Source organism: Mastigoproctus giganteus, chromosome 4 (genome assembly GCF_048544385.1).
Source record: "Mastigoproctus giganteus isolate SK-2022 chromosome 4, ASM4854438v1, whole genome shotgun sequence".
Classification (NCBI taxonomy): domain Eukaryota; kingdom Metazoa; phylum Arthropoda; class Arachnida; order Uropygi; family Thelyphonidae; genus Mastigoproctus; species Mastigoproctus giganteus.
In genome coordinates, this window is record NC_143578.1 from 48490059 (window position 1) to 48510175 (window position 20117).

The following is a 20117-nucleotide window of genomic DNA, read 5'->3' on the forward strand; positions in this document are numbered from 1 at the left end:
TTGTGCACTCAGACATGAAATTCTCTGAGCAGTGCAGACATGCTGCCAGGACAGCTCATGGGGTTTTGTCAATGATATACAGAAACTTTTCTAGCAGGGTTAAGGAGGTTATTTTCCCTTTGTATAAGGCCATGGCTAGTTCTCATCTTGAGTACTCTGTACAGGTCTGGAGGCCTCACTTTAGGAAGGATGTAGATCTCCTGGAATGGGTGCAGAGAAGGGCAACCAGATTGGTGAAGGGAAGAAATGGGTGCTCTTGCCTAGAAAGGCTTCAGTTCTGCAAATTTCAGTGTCTCAAGACCAGGCACCTGTGGGGAGATCTAATTGAGGTATTTAAAGCGTTGAATGGAATGAGTAAGCTGAATGTTAATGATATTCTTCCACTTGCTGAGACTACACATGTGAGGGGGCATAAATTTAAGTTGAAGAAGGATGGTTGCAGGTGGTTGATTGTTGGAACAGGCTTTTGTCTGTTGTTGTGGAAGTGGATGGGTTGATTAAATTCAAGGGAGAACTAGACAAATTTTTGGAGGATATCCGTGCTGTAAGTGCAGATTGGTGAACCCTTTTTTTTTTTTTTTTTTTTTTTTTTGTTGTTGATGCTATGTAAGCTTGCTTTCTTGCATCATTTGCCATTACTACTACTACTGCTATTAGTCTGTGTTTTCCCATAAACTAGCAATTTTCTGAACAACCTAACATGCCTCAACAGCATCAGTAAATATTCTTAAATATGTTTTCTTTAAGTGTATTCCATCCCTGTAAAAACAATTCCTCCTGTTAACAAGTACAGGACATGCTAAGAAAAATTTTACCCCATGAACTTTGCACAATCTCCAGAGCTGGTTGACAAGACTCTCAACATGTACTCCCTCCTGTTATCTGCAAAATTCCAGATATTTTCAAATTTAACTCTAATTCCTGGCTCTTTCTCAACATTGGTTTATACTTTTTTTTAGGTTGATGCTGTATAAGCTTGCTTCCTTGCAACTACTGATACTAATACTAATATTTGTTAAGTAAATTCTCAATCTCCCTGTTCTTAATATCATTAGTATCATGTGTACAACAATATCACCTTTTATGCCCTTAAAAGATGATAACTCTTCTAAACATTAACTTTTTTTACTAGCAGATATACCTGATACTATTCCAGTTATCATTTGCACAATATATTTCTTGTTTCCCCAACAATACGGTCACTGATAGTAGTTACTTTCTGTGAGACTTCAGTGGTTTCTATTCTTTGTGTGCTGTCTGATGCATGAGTGTAGATTCTTTGAGCTGGGAGCTGAGTACTGAGATAGGTCCCTCATTTTAATTCCTTTGAGGGCATCACCCCTTTCCTTCAAGCTCTCATATTTGCATAACAGAATGCCAAAGTTTCATTTAATCACATTGTTTGCATCAAAAACACAGAAAAGCATCAACTTTGACTTTATCACATCCCACCTCAGAAGAGGGCAAATATTCCACAAGTGGCATATGCTATAAAACCCTGATTCATAGTATAACTACCTTTGGCACTTCTTTCCCTGGCCCAAAGTATTCCTGCTATTCTGAGCTTTTTGCTTTACTGCTGTAGTCTGAGGCATTATTTTAGTTTAAATTAAAAATACCATGCCAAACTAAAAGATATATCAGTGTAATAATAATGCTACTCATACTCCAGTTTCTATGACAGTATGTATGTTTGTACAATACTATAAAATTATATTATGTGTTATACAATTACATTACAAAATCACTGTTATATTGTTATAAATTTAAAATTTATACACTTAATAAAAACAGTTATAATATTACTTATACACCTATGGAATTACATAAAAGAATATTAAATAGCATTCATAACATTCTTGTATTAATGCAATAAACACTGTGTTGGCAAAATTTTCTCCTGCTTTTATTCTCATTTTATCTGATAATTTAGGTGAAACCACAACAGTTTCACTTAAAATAAAATGTTTTGAATCTATTTTAGGTTTAATAATTTGAATAATATAACTGAAATGACAAAATTAAAATATTTTAGCAGGATAATCTTTTCAAAAATCAATTTTAGTAAACCTATTCTCTGTCAATTAAATAGTAAATCACCTCCAAATAAAAATATAAAAGCATATATAATTAATGTACTATTTGACTTTTCTTTTCTTAACTGCTTTGTTCGTTAGGCCTACTTATATGAGTGAACTTACCACTTTTTCTCTTTTCAAAGATTACCTGTCTTGAACCGTATGGAAGTGGGAATCTCCAACAGATACCATCTCTTTTGATTGGCTGTTACAAGGTAAGGTACTGTATTCCAGTGGTTTTTGGTTGGTAATTTGTGTTGCTTGAAATATTTAGATAATTTATAGGGCAAGCCTTAGCCTCAACTGTATAGCTTCCATATGGCATAATTTCCAGTACTGTATCAAGATGAAAAATATCTGTTTATGTAAAAATTAATGAATAGATGGAAAAGTAAGTTTTAGTAAGTACACGTAAGTGAAATCACATTTTTTTTCAGAGAGTACAGATAGTTCAGAGTCATGTCAGTAACCCTTTTATGGGACAGAAGAAGCATACTATAGTATCATCATTTTACCCAAAAAGGGAAAGTAGATAAGACAGTCTTATGCTGGGTAGTCATCCACTACCAATTTTTGTAATTTCATAAAACATTCAGATAGGTTGAATTCTTTCTTGTGTTGCAGCAGATGGACTATTTCCTTTAAAGCCAGCATTAGTTAATTGAATGTCAATGGTTCTAAACTAGGTGCCTTCCCACTCTGAATTGTAAAAATCATAATCCAGATTCTTCTGGAAAAAACTTTTTGTCTACAAAAAGATTAAGTGATTTTTTTCATCCTTCAGTATTTTAGAAGAATGCAATGATTTCTTTTTTGTATGTAACTCTTTGGCTTTATCTTTATAATGTGACAATTGCATTAAAAATTTTTGGTTGCCAACTTTGGTCTATTAGAATCCATGATTTTTGCATTCCTGTACGTAACAAAAAAGAAAATGACATACATACCTATTAAAATATTTATTCATACCAGGTGTATATGCTTATTCTTATTTGCCCTATTCTAAATGGTTAAAATAAATAAACAAGAGTAAACATACTTGTTTATTCTTGTTAATTCATTCTTATTCTTATTTATTTTTTACCATTCATAACTCCATAGCCATTTTTTAAAATTGAAACAACTACAGTTCCATAACTTTTCAGAATCACATTATTAATTTCAGAATTACATGTTTATAAGACTTTTTCACTTATTTTTGACTCTAGAGTACATTCCAGAATTTTTGCAGAAATTTTTCAAACATGCCGTATTAAGTATATATAAATTATTTCAAAGTGACAAATTAATCAGAGCATTTAATAAATTATTATCAGGGTTTAATAATAATTTTTATTTTCAATTGCATTGCATAGTTTTAATTTCTTAATTTTAAGTAAGAATTGGAAATGAGAAAGAAGCTGACTCTTTTAGTTTTAAACAGGTGCAGAATTGATTATTTTAAGTAATCAATTTCCTGAGGTCAGAATGTTGAGGTCAATATTGCAATTTAATAATTATCAGGTACTGATTATATAATTTCACAAAATAGTATTTTGTTTTTAATTATGTTTTTTGAAATATGGACAGGTTTGTTAGTAGCTTATAAATTAGAATATGATTTTTAAGTTTTATACAAAGATGAAAAGTAATTGTTATTATTTTATTTAATTTCAATAATTTAACACCTGGCAACAATGTTTTTTCATCAAATTGAAAATTGTCTGCACGTAACATGAGTGGTTAGTATTAGCAATGGCCACATGGTGTAAGGAAGCCTATGCTTATGCTGCACCAGCCAAAAAAAAAATAAATAAAATAAATAAATAAGGAAATTTATTATTTAAATAATAATAAAAAATAAAATAATAATAATAATAAGAAAATTAAAAAAATAATAATAAGAAGAAGAAGAAAATTTAAAAAATAATAATAATTAATAAGAGAAAAGGAAATTAGCATTAGTAGAGGCATACAATGCAAGAAAGCAAGCTTATGCAGCATCAGCCAAAAAATGTGTTAATGATGATGAATTTAGAATATGTGTTAATGATGATGATGTGCTTATGTCCGGCTAAAATTGTCTATCAGGCAATCAATTTGGCATGCAATCTTATTGGCAGTTTTTTGTTGCATTTTCAGTTTATTTCATTTTCTGCATTTAAATTTCTTTGTTTTTTTTAGGGAATAAGAGTAATAATTTCTGATGATAATATAAAATTTTAACACAGTAAACAAATCAATATTGAATCAACACAAATCAGCATTGATTTGTGCTAGCAAAAAGTTAAGCGAATTGAATTGTTTGCAGTGAGTGCCTCAGCCAGGGGCACATTGTCCACGTGTGCGCCAGGAGGCCAAAGGTAAAATTCGTTGCAAAGTACTTAAAAATAATTCGATGGTGCCTTATTTCATGACATTATCAATTTAAAAATTAAAATTGTTGATAATTAATAACTTAAATAAAATTAATAGTGATAATTTTGGGTTGATTTAGAGAGAAATTATGTTAAATTTCAGAATATTATTTTCTGATGTTTTTAATTAATGGGGCACCATATAAATTTTTGCACACAGGCACTGCACACTTCTGGCTTGCTTCTGGCCTCAGCTGACAGGTTTTAAATATCCATTCATTTCAGTTTGAACTGAACTGCAGCAACAGAAAACACAGATATAAGTAGAAAATCTTAAGAGTGGATTGGAAATCACATGCATATAGGAAACAGGGGCTTCCGAATTTCTTTACATTACCTGTCATTGCTGCATATTTGGTATTTCCTGTTTTCAGTTGGTCTGAAAGAAATCTTGGCCAGTAGCCAAGGGAACCTTCATTCATTTGTTTCAGGGAAAAATCATATTAAATTTTCTGTTTATACTCTGGCATGACAACCAAGTCAGTAGAGTTGTACAATAAATCGTCAATGCAAATATTTATCATATTTAGTAGTCACGGGCTTGAACCCTGGTCCACTCAAGGAACCCGTGCCATGCACTCACGCTCCTGATCACTTGGCTACATCAGGCCTAGCAAATTTTCTGTTTATACTCCGGGACGACCAAACAGTTAGAGGAGTTCACAAGATAGATAGAATACAAGAAACATCACTGTATCCAGTAGTCATGGGCTTGAACCCCAGTCACTCAAGGCACGTGTACTTATGCACTCGCACGCCTGACCACTAGGCTATGGCGGCCTCATTCATTGTCACCTCAGCAGAATGCATTTGATAGTTTTGGGCAGTAAAATGAAACATTACACCCATTGTTTTGCAACTACTTCAGTGATTGGTATGCCGGTCATTAAAAAGCACTCATCAAAGTGACTGATTGAGGAGACAGTGTGGCTAATTGTTGCAGTGGTAAAGCTACTTTACCACCAGGAGCAGAACGGATATTGAAAAGTCTTGGGACCTGGTGACCATGATTTAGTGTGGTGGTTAAAAAATGGTGTGTATGGTGGGGGAACATTTGAAGATTTCACAGGGGGCCCCAAAATTTTCAGTTATTCTTTTGGATGCATGTTTAGTAAAACCAGGAGGTTCCCAATAGTTTCTTTAATTGCAAAATATATACTGTGTTGAAAATATTCTATAAGCTCTGAAGAGTGATACCTTTGTGGTTAAGGTATGTGTCATCAGAGTGATGTCACTATGAAAGGGTATTATTTTATAAGAGCCAACTATATTCACAACATATGGTACTTATTATTATGTCACCTGTGATTTGTTTGGAGAAGTTTGAGATTTGAACCTTGCAAAGACCAGAGGAATTCTTAAAGACCTCTTCAACTGGGGGCTGTAGTTAGTAGCTCTTAGGTGGATGGAGTAATACGCTAACACAATATGACCTAAAATGCTGATGTGCTGTAAAACAATTTTCAAATAGCTGAAGGGTGAAGTATTTCCTCTAAGTATCACTTTCCTATTAAGGATCCCTGTATGAAAACTACAGAGGAATGTGCTGCTGCTGCTGCTGCTGCTTAGTATCCAACCATGTATTAACATTTTGTTTTAATTAATGAATGCAGTTATTTCCTCTGCAGAAAAGAAATCATGTTTCAGTTGGATTACAAATCTGCATTAAGACTTGTTTCTTTCAACAAAATGATTACCCAACTCATTCTGTTCTTGATGAAATCTGTTTTATATTGCTTTCTTATAGAACTAAATTAAGATTACACTAGAAAATCTACTAAACAAAATGTTCCATTTTTCAGGAAAATATTGTGGCAGTTAAAAGAATAAACTGTCATAAAAGGATTGAATTGACCAGAGGGATTTTGATGGAAGTAAAACAGGTAAGAACTTCTTGTTAGTTTAGTTACTTCAGCAATACCTTAATCCATTGACTTATAAAGTTGAATCTTAATACTAATAAATTGTAAATACATAAATGTGCACTAGACTATATTATTTATATTAAATTATTCCAATTATTGCTTTTTATCTTCCTAAACTTGCAGTTTATATTTTTATTTATATTTTTACAGGTTCGTGAATCACAGCACCAAAATATTGCCAGGTTTATTGGATCATGCATCGATCAACCAAATTTTTGTATACTCACCGAATATTGCCCTAAAGGTAGCCTACAGGTACTTCGCTAATAAGTACTTAGCAGATATCCTATATGCAGGGTCACTCTTACAGTGAAATTTATATTTTTAAATGCTTTGCCAATGTAAAGATATTGCACTTTAATATGATAATTTTAAAAATGCAACAAGTTTAGTTTTTGGATCTTTCTTCTAATAATTTTGGGTTCTATATTTGATTTTTATTTTCAGTGTAACACTTCACAATGCTTACAGGTAATGCTTCACAATACCTGTAAAAATAAAAGAGGAGCTTTAATTAGTAAATAAGCATGTGTAAAGTAAATGTAACATAATTGCATGGCATTGCATTTAGAAAATATTATATATACCATGTGTAAAATTTGGAATGATTTTATGTTATGTGCATAATGATATATGTAATGTGATTGTATAATGCATTTGCTTACAATGTTCAGTGATGTGTGAATTAGCACTATGAAATGGAATGTATATGAGAGCATGCATGGGCATTAGTTCTACCTTGTTTAAAGTTTTTAATAGAGAGAAAATAGAACACAGTGGAACTTTAAGTAAATAGGCAGAAAAACTTCCCTGCTATTATTATTAGTGGTTTTGGTCAGGTGAAATCAAGGGGATTTTTCTATTCTTAGTGTTTGTATTACAGATTTCTAAGGAATGGAATCCAGTTTTTGTTGTTAATGAAGTAAAAGATATTTAGTTGTTTGACAAAATTACATATTTTATTGCATTTAACAGTCTGTTTAAAAGGAATACATGCCTTGTAACTTATCTTTGCTATGCTTTTTTCATACAGATTGATTGAAATAAGTTAACTGAATGCAATCTGCTTAATACTTGTATTAATTAAGTTAAACTTATGGAATAATCAACTAGTTTAATGAAGTTTAGTGAAGAGGACGGAAACCAACATATGAGGTAGTTTTAAGTTTAATTTTGTTTAAATGATTGATGTTGGTCAGTTGAAAGAAAATTGTCTGTATAAATGGAATACAGCATATATTCCAAAACAATTTGCATTGTAAAGAGAAGAAATTATTTAATTATTAAATATACATACAGTTCAGTTGACTACAGTCTGTTATATTATTAGGTAGAGATCATAACTTTATTTAAGAAGTTACCAGTAAGAGCTCCGTTTTTTTTTTTATGAGAGGTATTATAACCTATAGTACTTAGTACCGTGCTTGGGTTGGAGGTTGAGAACACGAAAGAAGATATTTGTTGATATTGGACTTGAACTTCTGTAGATTGTAATTTTCAGGAAATACGTATGAAGGAAGGTTGTTCCAGAAAACGGCAGTTGAATGAATAAATGAGGAAGATGAAAAGTTGGTTCTGTTGGTTTGAAGTTGGACAGTAAATGGATGTTGGCTGGTGGCGGCACGTGTTCGGACTGTTTTGAAAGAGAGAGCGGGAATTATGGAAGCCAATTCAGAAGAACAGTGCCCATGGAAGTATCTGTAGAAGAGGCAGGCATGCAGCAGAAACAGTGCGTCTGTGAGAAAGCAAGTGGAGAGACTCTGTTAGAGATGAATCATTAATTAACCTAACTGCCCTCTTCTGAATGGAATCAAGAAGCCTAAGAGAGGTTTTGGGGGCACCACCCCAGATGTGGGAACAATATTCCATGGCAGGGCGGATTTGCGATTTATACAGAGTGAGCAGCTGTTTGGGAGAAAAGTAACGCTGAGAGCGAAAGAGAAAACCAAGTTTTATAGATGCAGAGGAAGCAATATTTGTAATGTGCTTGTGCAAAGAGAGATTAGAAGTCAGGGTAATCCCCAAAAGAGATATATCATTTTGCCTAGAAATCGGAGTGTCACTAAAGATAAGCATAGGAGCAGAAGAATCCTTTTTGCGAGATATAAGACAAGATTGAGTTTTAGAAGGGTTGAAATCAACTAAGTTGTCTTTGCCCCACTGGGGAATTACCTGAAGATCGGCATTTAAGGAATTGGCAGCAGATTTTCGAGAACTTGAAGCTGATTGAGCTGGACAAGGTTTCTCAAAATGGAAAGTTGAATGCAATGTGCTATCATTGGCAAAACTATGGAGAGGATTTCCAGTCAATGGAAGAAGGTCATTGATATACAAGAGGAAAAGAGTGGGGGAAAGAACTGAACCTTGGGGGACACCGGCATTAGTGGAGAAGTTAGAAGACAGAGAGCCATCTACCATCACCCTCAGTGAGCGATCAGAGAGAAAACTGGATAACCAATTACTAAAAACAGTTGGCAAACCATAAGATGGAAGCTTGTTTAGAAGACCTTTATGCCAAACACGATCAAAAGCCTTTGAGATGTCAAGAGCAACTACTTGTGTTTCACCGAACCTTTCCATTGAATTAGTCCATAAATGGGTAACATAAGCCAGAATATCACCAGTGGATCGACACTGACGGAATCCATACTGGCGATCGTTGATCAGACGGAAGGTTTCTAAGTAGTTTAAGAGTTGGCGGTTAATTGATTTCTCCATTACTTTAGAAAGAGTAGAAGTAATTGCAATGGGACGATAATTGGATGGGAGGGATTTGTCACCCTTTTTAGGAACTGGCTGGATATGAGCAAATTTCCAAGCAGAAGGAAAAACACCTTTGGAATAAGAAAGTGAAAAAAGGTGGCAAAGAATAGGAGTAAGTTCAGGAGCACAGGTTTTGAGAACAAGTGGAGAAATACCATCAGGACCTGGAGCTTTCTTAGCATCAAGATTCATCAAAATCCTTCTGATATCTTTTTGACGGAAGACCACAGGAGGCATTGAATGGAGCGTGTTAGGAATGGTGGGAGGTGTTTTACCAAGATCATTAATACATGAGCTCAAAGAAAAATGGGATGCTAGCAGGTCAGCTTTATCCTTGGCTGAAGTGACAACAGAACCATCTGGTTTGGACAGAGGTGGGAGCAGAGATGGGCAAAAGTTGCGGCCAATAGCTTTGGCAAGAGACCAGAATGCTCGGCTACCATTAGGGCAAGAAGCAAGTTTTCTACTCTTAGCCTGTTCAAACTCTAGTTTGGACTGATTAATAACTGCTTTACAATTGTTGCGAGCTTTGGTGTAGGCAGAAAATGAAACTGAAGAATTAGAAACAAGCCAATTACGATATGCAACGTTCTTCTCTTGGACAGCCTTAGCACATTTATTGGAAAACCAAGGTTTAGATAAAGGACGAGATTTTAAAGTGGAGTGTGGGATAAAGGATTCCATTCCTGCAAGAATAATTTCACTGACACGATCTGAACAAACGTTGACATCAGAAGTTTTGAAACAGTAATCAGACCAAGGAAAAGAAGAAAAGAAGTCTCGCAGGTCATCCCATTTTGCATTCTTGTAATGCCAAACAATACGAGGTTGGGAATAGCCATGAGATAAAGGTTCCATTGGAGAAGAGGCAATCACCAAGTTGTGATCTGAAGTGCCTAAAGGACCTCTCACTTCAACCTTGTACTTAGAAGGGTTGTTTGTGAGAAAAAGATCAAGCGTATTGGCTGTATGATTAGGATTGTCCGGTATTCTTGTAGGTAAATGAACAATCTGTGCTAGGTCATTAGTAATTGCAAAAGCCTCAGCATCTCGACCTGCTGGGTCGGTGTGACTAGAAAACGGAAGCCAGCTGGAGTTGTGAACGTTAAAATCACCAAGGAAAATTACCTCACTGTTAGGAAAGTTGGACTGGAGAAAGTCAAGTTGCAAAGAGAGGAAGTCAAAGAGCTCCAAGTGATTAGTGGAGTTGGGAGAACGGTAGAGACAACAGATGAATTTTACACAATGAGGTAGAGAGATTTTAAGCCAGAGAAGATCAAAGAGAGGAGATTCCAAATTGCCAAGTCTCTGACAGGGAATATCAGAACGGACATATGCACAAGTACCACCTTTGAGGCGAAAGGAATCATACAGCAAATAATTTGGACATCTGAGATGAGCAGTAGTTGAATCAACTGATAACTGAGATTCAGTCAGAAAAAGTACATGGGGTTTGGAAGACTGCAAGTGGAAATGGACATCGTTGAGATTAGAATTGAGACCACGTATATTTGTGAAATGAATTAGGAAGTCCTTGGGAGGTTTAGATCTTTTCGCAGATAAGCTTGCTCTATTATTTTGACAATTCATGGTGTATTGAATAGTAAGAAAAAGTGGGTGGGACATGCTGTATGAAGTAATGAAATTTTTGGATATGGCGTACATGTGGTAAGAATATACCCAGATCCTTGACATAACGTGGCCTCGACAATGCTCCCCGCATACACACTACTCGGACTCCCTCCAGTCACTATCTGGCAGAGTAGAGGTAGCAAGATTATACACTAGCTGATCCGGAAGCTTCCTAGAGAGTTACCAATAGGTTCAGTCCGGTGTACTAACTAGCGGCCGGCCTGCGAACACCGTTTTAGAGCTGTACCCTCGAAATGTAAGGAATATTGGATCTCGCCACGACATTCATCATAACCTCAAAAATCATCAATCATACTGCATGATGGAAGAGATAGGGAAGGGTTGGCCGGAACTTAGCTCTAGAGACTAAACATGGGTTCCACCACTTCAAGCCTCCAATAAGCAAAGTGGTGGTATTTCACCGGTTGATGAGAGTCATCTACCACCTAGTACTGCCTGGTAACATAGAGGGGTGGCATTCCTCCATGTGGTGTGGGCGCCACACCTCGACCCCTGCTTACGTTGGTTCACACCTGGGTGGTCACCCACCATGTCTTGTGCATGAAGGTTATACCCAGGAAAGTTAAGTTGATATGAAAAATAAAAGCACCTGCTTATTAATAAAATAAGTGCCTTGCCTAGAATGCTGTCTGCTTAATATCATAACTTGAAAAAGAATATTCTATTTTTGGTTTTTATTTTCTGTTTAATTTTATTCCATTTTTTATTTTTTTTTGAATAAATAGAAAATTGAAAATCCAGAGGTTACTGAAGAGTCTATATAATAAGAAGAGACACCCAGATCGTTTAAACTAAGTTTATTGGGAGGGTGGGTAGTTATGGATTCCTGACCCAATGTCCAGTCCTTACCTTCTTGCGATGTAAAAAAAGAAAAATAGATGAAATAGGGGAGTTCTTTAATGTTTCAGGAGTTGTATAAACTAATGACAAAGAAAAAATAGTATTGGTTAAAGATTTAAATAGCAGGGAAATTAAATTCAATCTACAGAGATATTTTAGGAAAAATTAGAGAGAAGGTAAAGGGCTACTAGAATTCTCTGCAAGCTGTTAGCCCTTAATTAAAAACAGTGTTTCAGTAGAGAGAGAGAGAGAGAGAGAGAGAGAGAGAGAGAGAGAGAGATAATTGAATATATTATCATTATAGAGAAGGATCTTGTTTGTTTGTTGTGTTTTTTTTCTTGAGGATTTGCGATTGGATTTGGCTAACATCTTGTATTATTAGTGAGAAATTTAACAATGATAGTTAGTGGCAAAAATAGCTGTAAAAGGTGATAAAATGGACTATAATTGAAAATCTCTTAGATTTGCCAGCTACCATTAAATAGACATCTTCATGTCCAAAAGTCAAATAACATTTCTTAAGCTAACATTAGTTGAAGAATAGCAAAATTTTAGAATTTTAGTGTTAATGGCAAAAGAGATGGGTAGAAGGACAGGAAATTCAGAATTCAGTGGTGGATCCAAAAAGCTAAAGAGGAAAATATTATAATAATACTAATAAATCCTTATTGAAATATTAAGAAAATTGCAAGAGAGATAACATATGTATGTAATAAGCTAAAGAAAATCTTGGACAAGTATTGGGAAAATAGAAAAATTTTTGGCATGTAGTTAAAACTCAGAACAGTAAAAAACTATAACTAAAGTACTCCAAAATGATAAGGGCAAATTTGAAAAAGAAGACAAGAATATTTTAGAAATATGGAAAAAATATTTTGATTTGTTAAATGAAGGAGGTTAAGCCATCACTGAAGAAGTGCAAAGAGTGGACTGGAGGAAATTTTGGCTCTCGCTCTCGCTCTCTCTCTGTTAGCATTAGCAGTGGCAAATGATGCAAGAAAGCAAGCTTATATGGCATCAGCCAAAAAAAGATGCCTCCCATTTCACCTATGCATTCCCTCCAATAGTTTGTCCAGTTCTTCCTTGAATTTATTTAAACTATCAACTTCCACACATCTATTCAGCAACCCTCCTTCCTCAATTTGAATTTAGTCCCCCCCTTGTGTGTGTGTGTGTGTGTGTGGTCTGAACAAGAGGAGGGATCCCATCAGCATTGAGCTTGCTCAATCCATTCAAAGCCTTAAACACCTTAATCAGATCAGATCACCTCACAGGTGCCTAGTCTCCAGATCTGAAGCCTTCCTTGATAAGAGTACCCTTTGTTCCTCTTGCCAATCTTATTGTCCTTCTCTGTACTCTTTCTAGCAGTTCCACACCCTAAAATGAGATCTCCAGATCTGTGTGCAATACTCAAGATGTGGCCTGACCTTTGCCTTATACAATGGGATAATCACCTCCTTATCTCTACTAGCAAAATTCCTGTATATCATTGACAAAACACCATGAGCTACTCTGGCAGCCCGTTTGCATTGCTCAGAGAACTTCATATCTGACTGCACAATTACCCCCAGGTCTTTTTTCATTTTACACTACCCTGAGTGTGTACCACACTGTTGGTACGTTACTGTGGAGTTACTGCTACCTATACGCAGTACTTTGCATTTGTGAATGTTAAACTTGAATTGCCATTTCTCAGCCCATCTACCTAACTTTTCTAGATCCTGTGACAGTAGCATACTGTCATTACTTACATTAACCAACCTGCCAACCTTTGTATCATCTGCAAACTTGAACATTAAGCCCTGATATGCCTTCATCGATATAGTAGTAGTAGTAGAAGCATGTGATGCAAGAAAGCGATGCAAGAAAGCAAACATATGAGCTTATGTAGCATTAGCAAAAAAAAATAAAATAAAATAATAATAATAAATATCATTGATAAATATAGAAAATAACAGTGGGCCCAACACTGAACCCTGGCAGACTACCAATAACATTAGTCCATTAAAAGCAATGTCCATTGATTACCTCTCTCTGTCTTCTCCCACTCAACCATTCCTTTATCCATAGCAGCAACTTCCCCTTAATGCTACACTGCTCCAATTTATTCAGCAGATTTTATATGCAACGGTATCAAAAGCTTTCCTGAAATCCAAGTATATGATATCAAGGTTATTTTATGCATCCATTTCTTTTGTGACCACAGCATAGTATCCAATTAAACAAACCCATGCTGTGTCTGAAGTATAATTGCAGCCTTATCTAGATGATCATGCATAACTTCTTTTACCAGTGACTCCATTATTTTCCCTGGAACAGAAGTTAAACTAAGAGGTCTGTAATTACTCATGTCACCCTTTTATCCACCTTTGTGAATTGCGAATACATTCACACATATCCAGTCTGTGAGGACCTCCCCTGAATCCAAGGATGCTCTCATGATTATGGCTAGGGGTTTGCTTACTTCCTTCACTGCTTCCTTTAATATAATTGGATAGATCTCATCTGCTCCAGGTTTTCTTATGTTTAACTTCAACAATATCTCTTCCACTTTCCTCGCTCCCTGTTAGAGTGTGATAAACTTCCTGATCCCCTTCCATAATGAATTGCTCATATGTGAATCTAGATGCAAAATACTCATTCAGTTTGTCAGCAACCTGAGTAGGATCATCAACAGGTGAACCATGGATATCAAGTGTATCAATTTGATTTATCCTCTTCCTTCTACTGTTTACTGTTACTGAGATAAAAAAGATAGTGGAAAATATCAAGTAAGGAAAGGCAGCAGATTTAGATGAAATTAAAGCTGAAATCTCAAGATAAATTTTTTCATGGTGGTTACATGAGATTACATCATTTTCTGAATAACTTAAGCCATAGAAATTGCATCAGTCATCTGGATTACATTCTGAAGAACATACTCTGTATGGAATTAATTGATATATAAAATGGGAAATAAAGATAAATGAGGAAATTATAGAAGAATTTCACCACTTAGTGTATTAGAGTAAAATCTCTGAAGTATCTTAGAGAAGAGAATTAGAAGTATTGTTGAATGTAACCTTGGGAAACAATAGTCAGGTTTTAGGCAAAACAGGACATGCCAGAATCAAATACTTTCACTAAAACAACATATAAGAAAGTCATGGGAACATAAGAATGTGTATTTAGGATTTGATATCTTGTGAAAGCATATAAAAAAAAGTACTTTGAAATATGCTATTTCAAATTTTAAAAAAAATATCATATCAAGAATATTTTTTAAAGAAATTTAGTAAATCACGTGGTACAAGAAACTTATTTCAAGAAGCTGTTTCTTGTATTCTGTCTATCTTGTTAACTCCTCTGACCGTTTGGTCGTCCCGGAGTATAAACAGAAAATTTTTTTTTTTTTTTTTTTTATACAACATGAAATCACATGGTATAAGAGTGGTATTAAATATAGTAATAATCTTAATGGAAATAAAAATACTTTTATATAAAAATAGCAAATCTGCAGTGATGACTGAAGGAAGCATTCATTGGAAAATTGTTTAAAGTAGTAATGAGGCAGGACTGCACCTTATTGCCAGATTTTTTATAATTTTAATTCACTATTTCATCAAAGCATGTAAATTTCTGACAAGTTTTCTGTAGGAAATGTAAAAATTGGATCATTATTACATGGCAGGTGGTGTAAGAAGGGGGAGGGTAGCTTGGTCGGCTACCATGGGCCTAAATATCATGTGGGGGGTCTAGATCTGGAACTGAAAGGCAGATCGAGTGAGGCTGTTTGCCTGAGCCCTGTTCTGACTCACAATGCCCTTAATATGTGGATCATAATGTGGTTGAGAGACTGAATTTATGGGCTACTGAGCTTGGTAACAGAGCCTGGTAACAAGTAACTTGGTAATGGTAATTGGGCAATCAGAAGATTTAACTGAAGACTATAAGGCTCTACAAGAGGATAGTGAAATTAATGAAGGGGAAATTTTCATGGCATTAAATTATGCTAGAACCATAATTTAATGCCATGAAAATTTCCCCTTCATTCAACAAATCATTAATCAGAATAGGTTGCCTTCATGTTGAGACTGGTAGTATGAGCATGGGGAAATTAGAAGGCCTGTTTTTTTTTTAGGCTGGTGCAGCCAAAGCTTCCTTATACTGTACGGCTGATATTAATAGTAAATTTTTTTGTTAGGTTTTTTGCATATGAGTGCTTGGTGACTTCTGATATTTTGCTTTTTCCTAATTTTTGCTTGTTTTTTGGTGTTCTTGACTTTTGTGAGATTTTTTTTAATGCATATGTTTTTGCAGATTACATGTCTTCAGTTGTAATATTATTTTAAGAATGCCCACATCAGCATACAGCTAAAGAAATGTAATCTTAAAAAAGTGCAAATGTACATTGGGGGAGTGAATGAGATTTTACAAAAGAAAAATTAAGAAGTTTTTTACATTTAGGAAATTTTAAAATTGCAATTTCAAACCTATTTGATGTCACTTTGCTTTCTCTTTGTTATTATACCATGTTATCAAGAAACTGGCAAAGGTTTCGGAGCATGATGCTTTAATAAAATAGTTTATATTATGAAGTACAACTGTTGCAAATTAACCATTACCTTAAGGGTATCGTGTTATTTTTCCTAAACATAAATGGAATTATTTATTTTAAAAACCTCTAATTTAAAATTAGTTTTGCACATTGGTTTTGCTCACTAATTTATTTTTTTAGGATGTCTTACATAATGAATCCTTAGATCTGGATTGGATGTTCCGTTACTCTCTCATTAATGACATTGTTAAGGTGAGTAAAGTTTTATGAACTGCTATTGTTAGAATAGACCCAAACCATTTTTATTTTAATTTTTTTATAGACAAAATATTTTCCATTTTGTATTGTTTCTTTTCTCACCTGTAATTTTATTTTCTCTTACTTTCTTTTTTTCTAAGTCATTCAAATCTTACTATTGTTTCACTACAAGATGATTCATATTATAATATTTCCCATTACTTTAGCAGATGTTGAGAAGAATTAATGAAAATAAGTTGTAACTGTTATTAATACAGCATATATATATTTTTTTTATTTCTACAGGGAATGGGCTATCTTCATAACAGTGACATTGGATCTCATGGTCGGCTTCGCTCCTCAAATTGCCTCGTTGATAGTCATTTCATTCTAAAGATATCTGATTTTGGACTACCTTCCTTCAGAGATGATGAAACTTTTCTCCTAGGAAATGTAAATAAAAAGAGTAAGCACTGCACCACACAAAAGAAAGCATTTATACTCATGTATTTGTAAAATGGGCTTTTCTTTCTCAGTTTAAAGTTGAAATAGTTATTTTGCTTTCATATCATCAGATTTCAGAAATGTACATCCTTAATAGCATTGTTGGGTTTTTCCCCCCTTCAGGGTTGGCTAGAATAAAATATACCAAAATTTGACACCACCATATGGTTCCATACGTTGATCAGTTTGACATTTGAAATTAGCTCTCGTTTGAATGATTGTCATTGAGTAATGTCATAGTGTTTATTGTACTTAAAGTGACTTTTAGTGTGGCTGAAGTTTCTCTTTTAGGGCATTATGTTGTACATACAGAAATATCAGAAAAAGGATCTGTGTTTGTAAGTCAAGTAATGGGAATTGTTTTGGTTTCCATCTGAAGGAAAATACCTATTGCAGTTAAATTCCTAATAAATTACATTATTCATGTGAATGAGACTATCAAATGCATGCCCACTGAGACTGCACTGAATATGTAAGCTATCAGGTTGAAGTTATGCATACCAGATTATTTAGGGAATTTTTAAACTTGCACAAGCAGTGCTGTACATGTACATACAAATATGTATACAATGCATACTTACAAATAGTGTACATGTAGTGCAGCAGTGGTTATTTGGAACATGTCATTCGTCATCAGTTACTTCTTTTTTTTCGTTGGGCATTGCGCATTATAATAAATACATATACAGGGTGATTCACTACCAGGGCGACAAACTTGCAGGAGGTGTAGGGGGCACAAAGACGAATTGGAATCACATAGCATTGCAGGGTCCGAATTGCCTTCATCATGCAGTAGAGGACGTTGAACGGGAGGTCGCGTGAACAGCGATCCCGCTGGAAGTCAGCATTTGCGAACCGTTTCTGTTGAAGAAACCAAGTAGGAAAAGTCCTCCGGAGTATGATTGGACGCATTGCAGATGGTATGAACTCATTTGGTTTGTTGACAGTATCCTCCATACAGTGGATTGGGAAATACCCAATCGTTGGCCTACCGCTCGAGTACTTGTACTCGGATTGCCTTCTGCAAGACGTAGGACATTCTCCTCATTGTCTGGCATCCTCATCGTTCGCTCTCGATTCATGGTACCTCTCGTGAAACAACCAGTTTCACGTAACCTTCTGTGCACACGTGTGAAAATCATATGATGAGGAGCATGCCTGTGCAGGAAACATTCCTGGTACAAGTGTAGAGCAGCGTGCCCATTACAGTCCGCAGCTCCATACGCGAGGTGCATGTCGGCCAGTTTAACGTTTGAATACTCATCCATCCTACTGCCTCGGGAACCGGTTCGCAAATGCTGACTTCCAGCGGGATCACTGTTCACGCGACCTCCTGTTCAACGTCCTCTACCGCATGACGAAGGCATTTTGGACCCTGCAATGCTATGTGATTCCTATTCATCTTTGTGCCCCCTACACCTCCTGCAAGTTTGTCGCACTGGTAGTGAATCACCCTGTATTTCATTATTTTATATTTGCTAACACCTGTACTTTATTAATACATATTATGTAAAAGTGATTTTGATGTATAGTCATCAAATAATAATAAAAAGTATTGAAACTTTAGGGTGATGATTCTGGTGATTCTAAAGTTTCAGTGAAAAAAAAATGAGAAATATCAACATTGGGGTAAAAACATTGACACATGTTTTTACCCCAAGTTGAAAGGGTGGGTGGGTGTGTATGTGTCCTTGAAATGAGAGCTCCATTGATGTTAATAATCAACCATAAAGCTATAATCTGTCATTGTTCTGAAAAACGCTGACTAGGAGATAACTTTGTGGTTGACAGGAGATTATAGATTGATGATTTTTATAATGCATACAGTATAATGGTCATTTAAATGGATAACAAGAGAAAAGTGGCCTTTTGACATAATAAATATGGTTGAAATTTGTTCACTGTTTCTGTCCACCTCTTCAGATTAACCTTCAGGCATTCAAGCACTCTATTCAATGTTAAATGTTATGCCATAACTTGTAGGGCATAACATTTAAGAAGACTACAAAAAGTACATGGGCTTTTCTTCTCTTTTCTAGTGTTGGGATGCAAGAAAAGAGGAGAAAAGTGGCTAGCAGTATTTTTTCACTATTTAGTAAATGCAATGGTGGTCTAATAGTTTACAGTAGAACAAACTTTGGGTTTCCATTACTTTTTCTAGACTTTTCCTACTTTTAAACAAGCTGTATTCCCAAAAGGATAATTGGTTTTTATTTCAAAGATGAGACACTGCTACAATGGTCTGTTTCAAGATTTAGTGGTTTTTCTTCAGTTAGTGGGTGGTCTCTAGTGATCATTCACTGGCAAAGTGAAAATGGAGAATTTGGATATAAGCTCTCAGAATAAGTCTCAAAACATGTTGATACCTCAGTGCTTCACCTTGTAAATATATGGTAGATTATTCTTTTGGGTATGCCATCTATTTAAAATTAGTGTAAAAGTAAAGTAAAGTGCAGCCATTATCAACCCACTACAGGATGGAAGCCTCCTCAACAATTCATGTTGAGGGAAATGGACCATAATCTGCCACACTGGTCCAGTGCGGGTTGGCAGATCGACCGTATTCAGCAGTCAAGGGCTTGAACCCCGGTCTACTCAAAGAGCGTGTGCTACTGCACTCCCGCTCCTGCCCACTCGGCTACGGAGGCAGGAAACTTGTAGAAATATGAGGTTTGTTCTGTAGTGAGTGATATGACTTGTTATGGTTATTAGACAGTGGAAAACACTACTAACTCCTGAACTCGAGAGAGAGAGAAAGAGAGAGAGAGAGAGAGAGAGAGAGAGAGAGAGAGAGAGAGAGAGAGAGAGAGAGAGAACGAACGAACAAGGAAGTCCATATCTTTGAAGGACTTTTACAATACAGCACATTAGAATGGTATTTGTAAATTTAATAAAATTTACTGATATTTAAAAAAGCTGGGCCACAATTGATTGTTTTGATTTTTTACTTATTAGTTATTTCCAGCCAATATGCAAATAGTTATTTTTCAATTATGCAATTTTTTGTGACAAATGAAGAAGTGTTTCAAAATGCCATAAATTAAGTCAGAATGTGTATGTCTGCAATTCTGCTCAGACACGATAGGAGGGATTATGGGCTGAAAGCCTTGTGGATTAACTCAAGACTTGAGGGACTCTGCAAGGCTTTAGAGGGGAAATTTTTATCAGCATGGCCTGACCTTGT

At 35.3% G+C, this 20117-nt stretch overlaps 1 protein-coding gene across 5 annotated transcripts in view; it reads left to right on the plus strand.

Annotated features, from left to right (window-relative positions):
- Positions 1 to 20117, plus strand: part of LOC150086700 (atrial natriuretic peptide receptor 1-like) — a 193772-nt gene that overhangs the window by 125368 nt on the left and 48287 nt on the right. For all 5 annotated transcript variants that reach the window (XM_090372702.1, XM_090372707.1, XM_090372704.1 and 2 more), the window contains 5 exons: positions 2222 to 2293; positions 6277 to 6357; positions 6550 to 6654; positions 16373 to 16444; positions 16736 to 16895. In XM_090372702.1, the coding sequence (XP_090228828.1) occupies positions 2222 to 2293; positions 6277 to 6357; positions 6550 to 6654; positions 16373 to 16444; positions 16736 to 16895 (490 nt within the window). The remainder of the gene's footprint in view (positions 1 to 2221; positions 2294 to 6276; positions 6358 to 6549; positions 6655 to 16372; positions 16445 to 16735; positions 16896 to 20117) is intronic.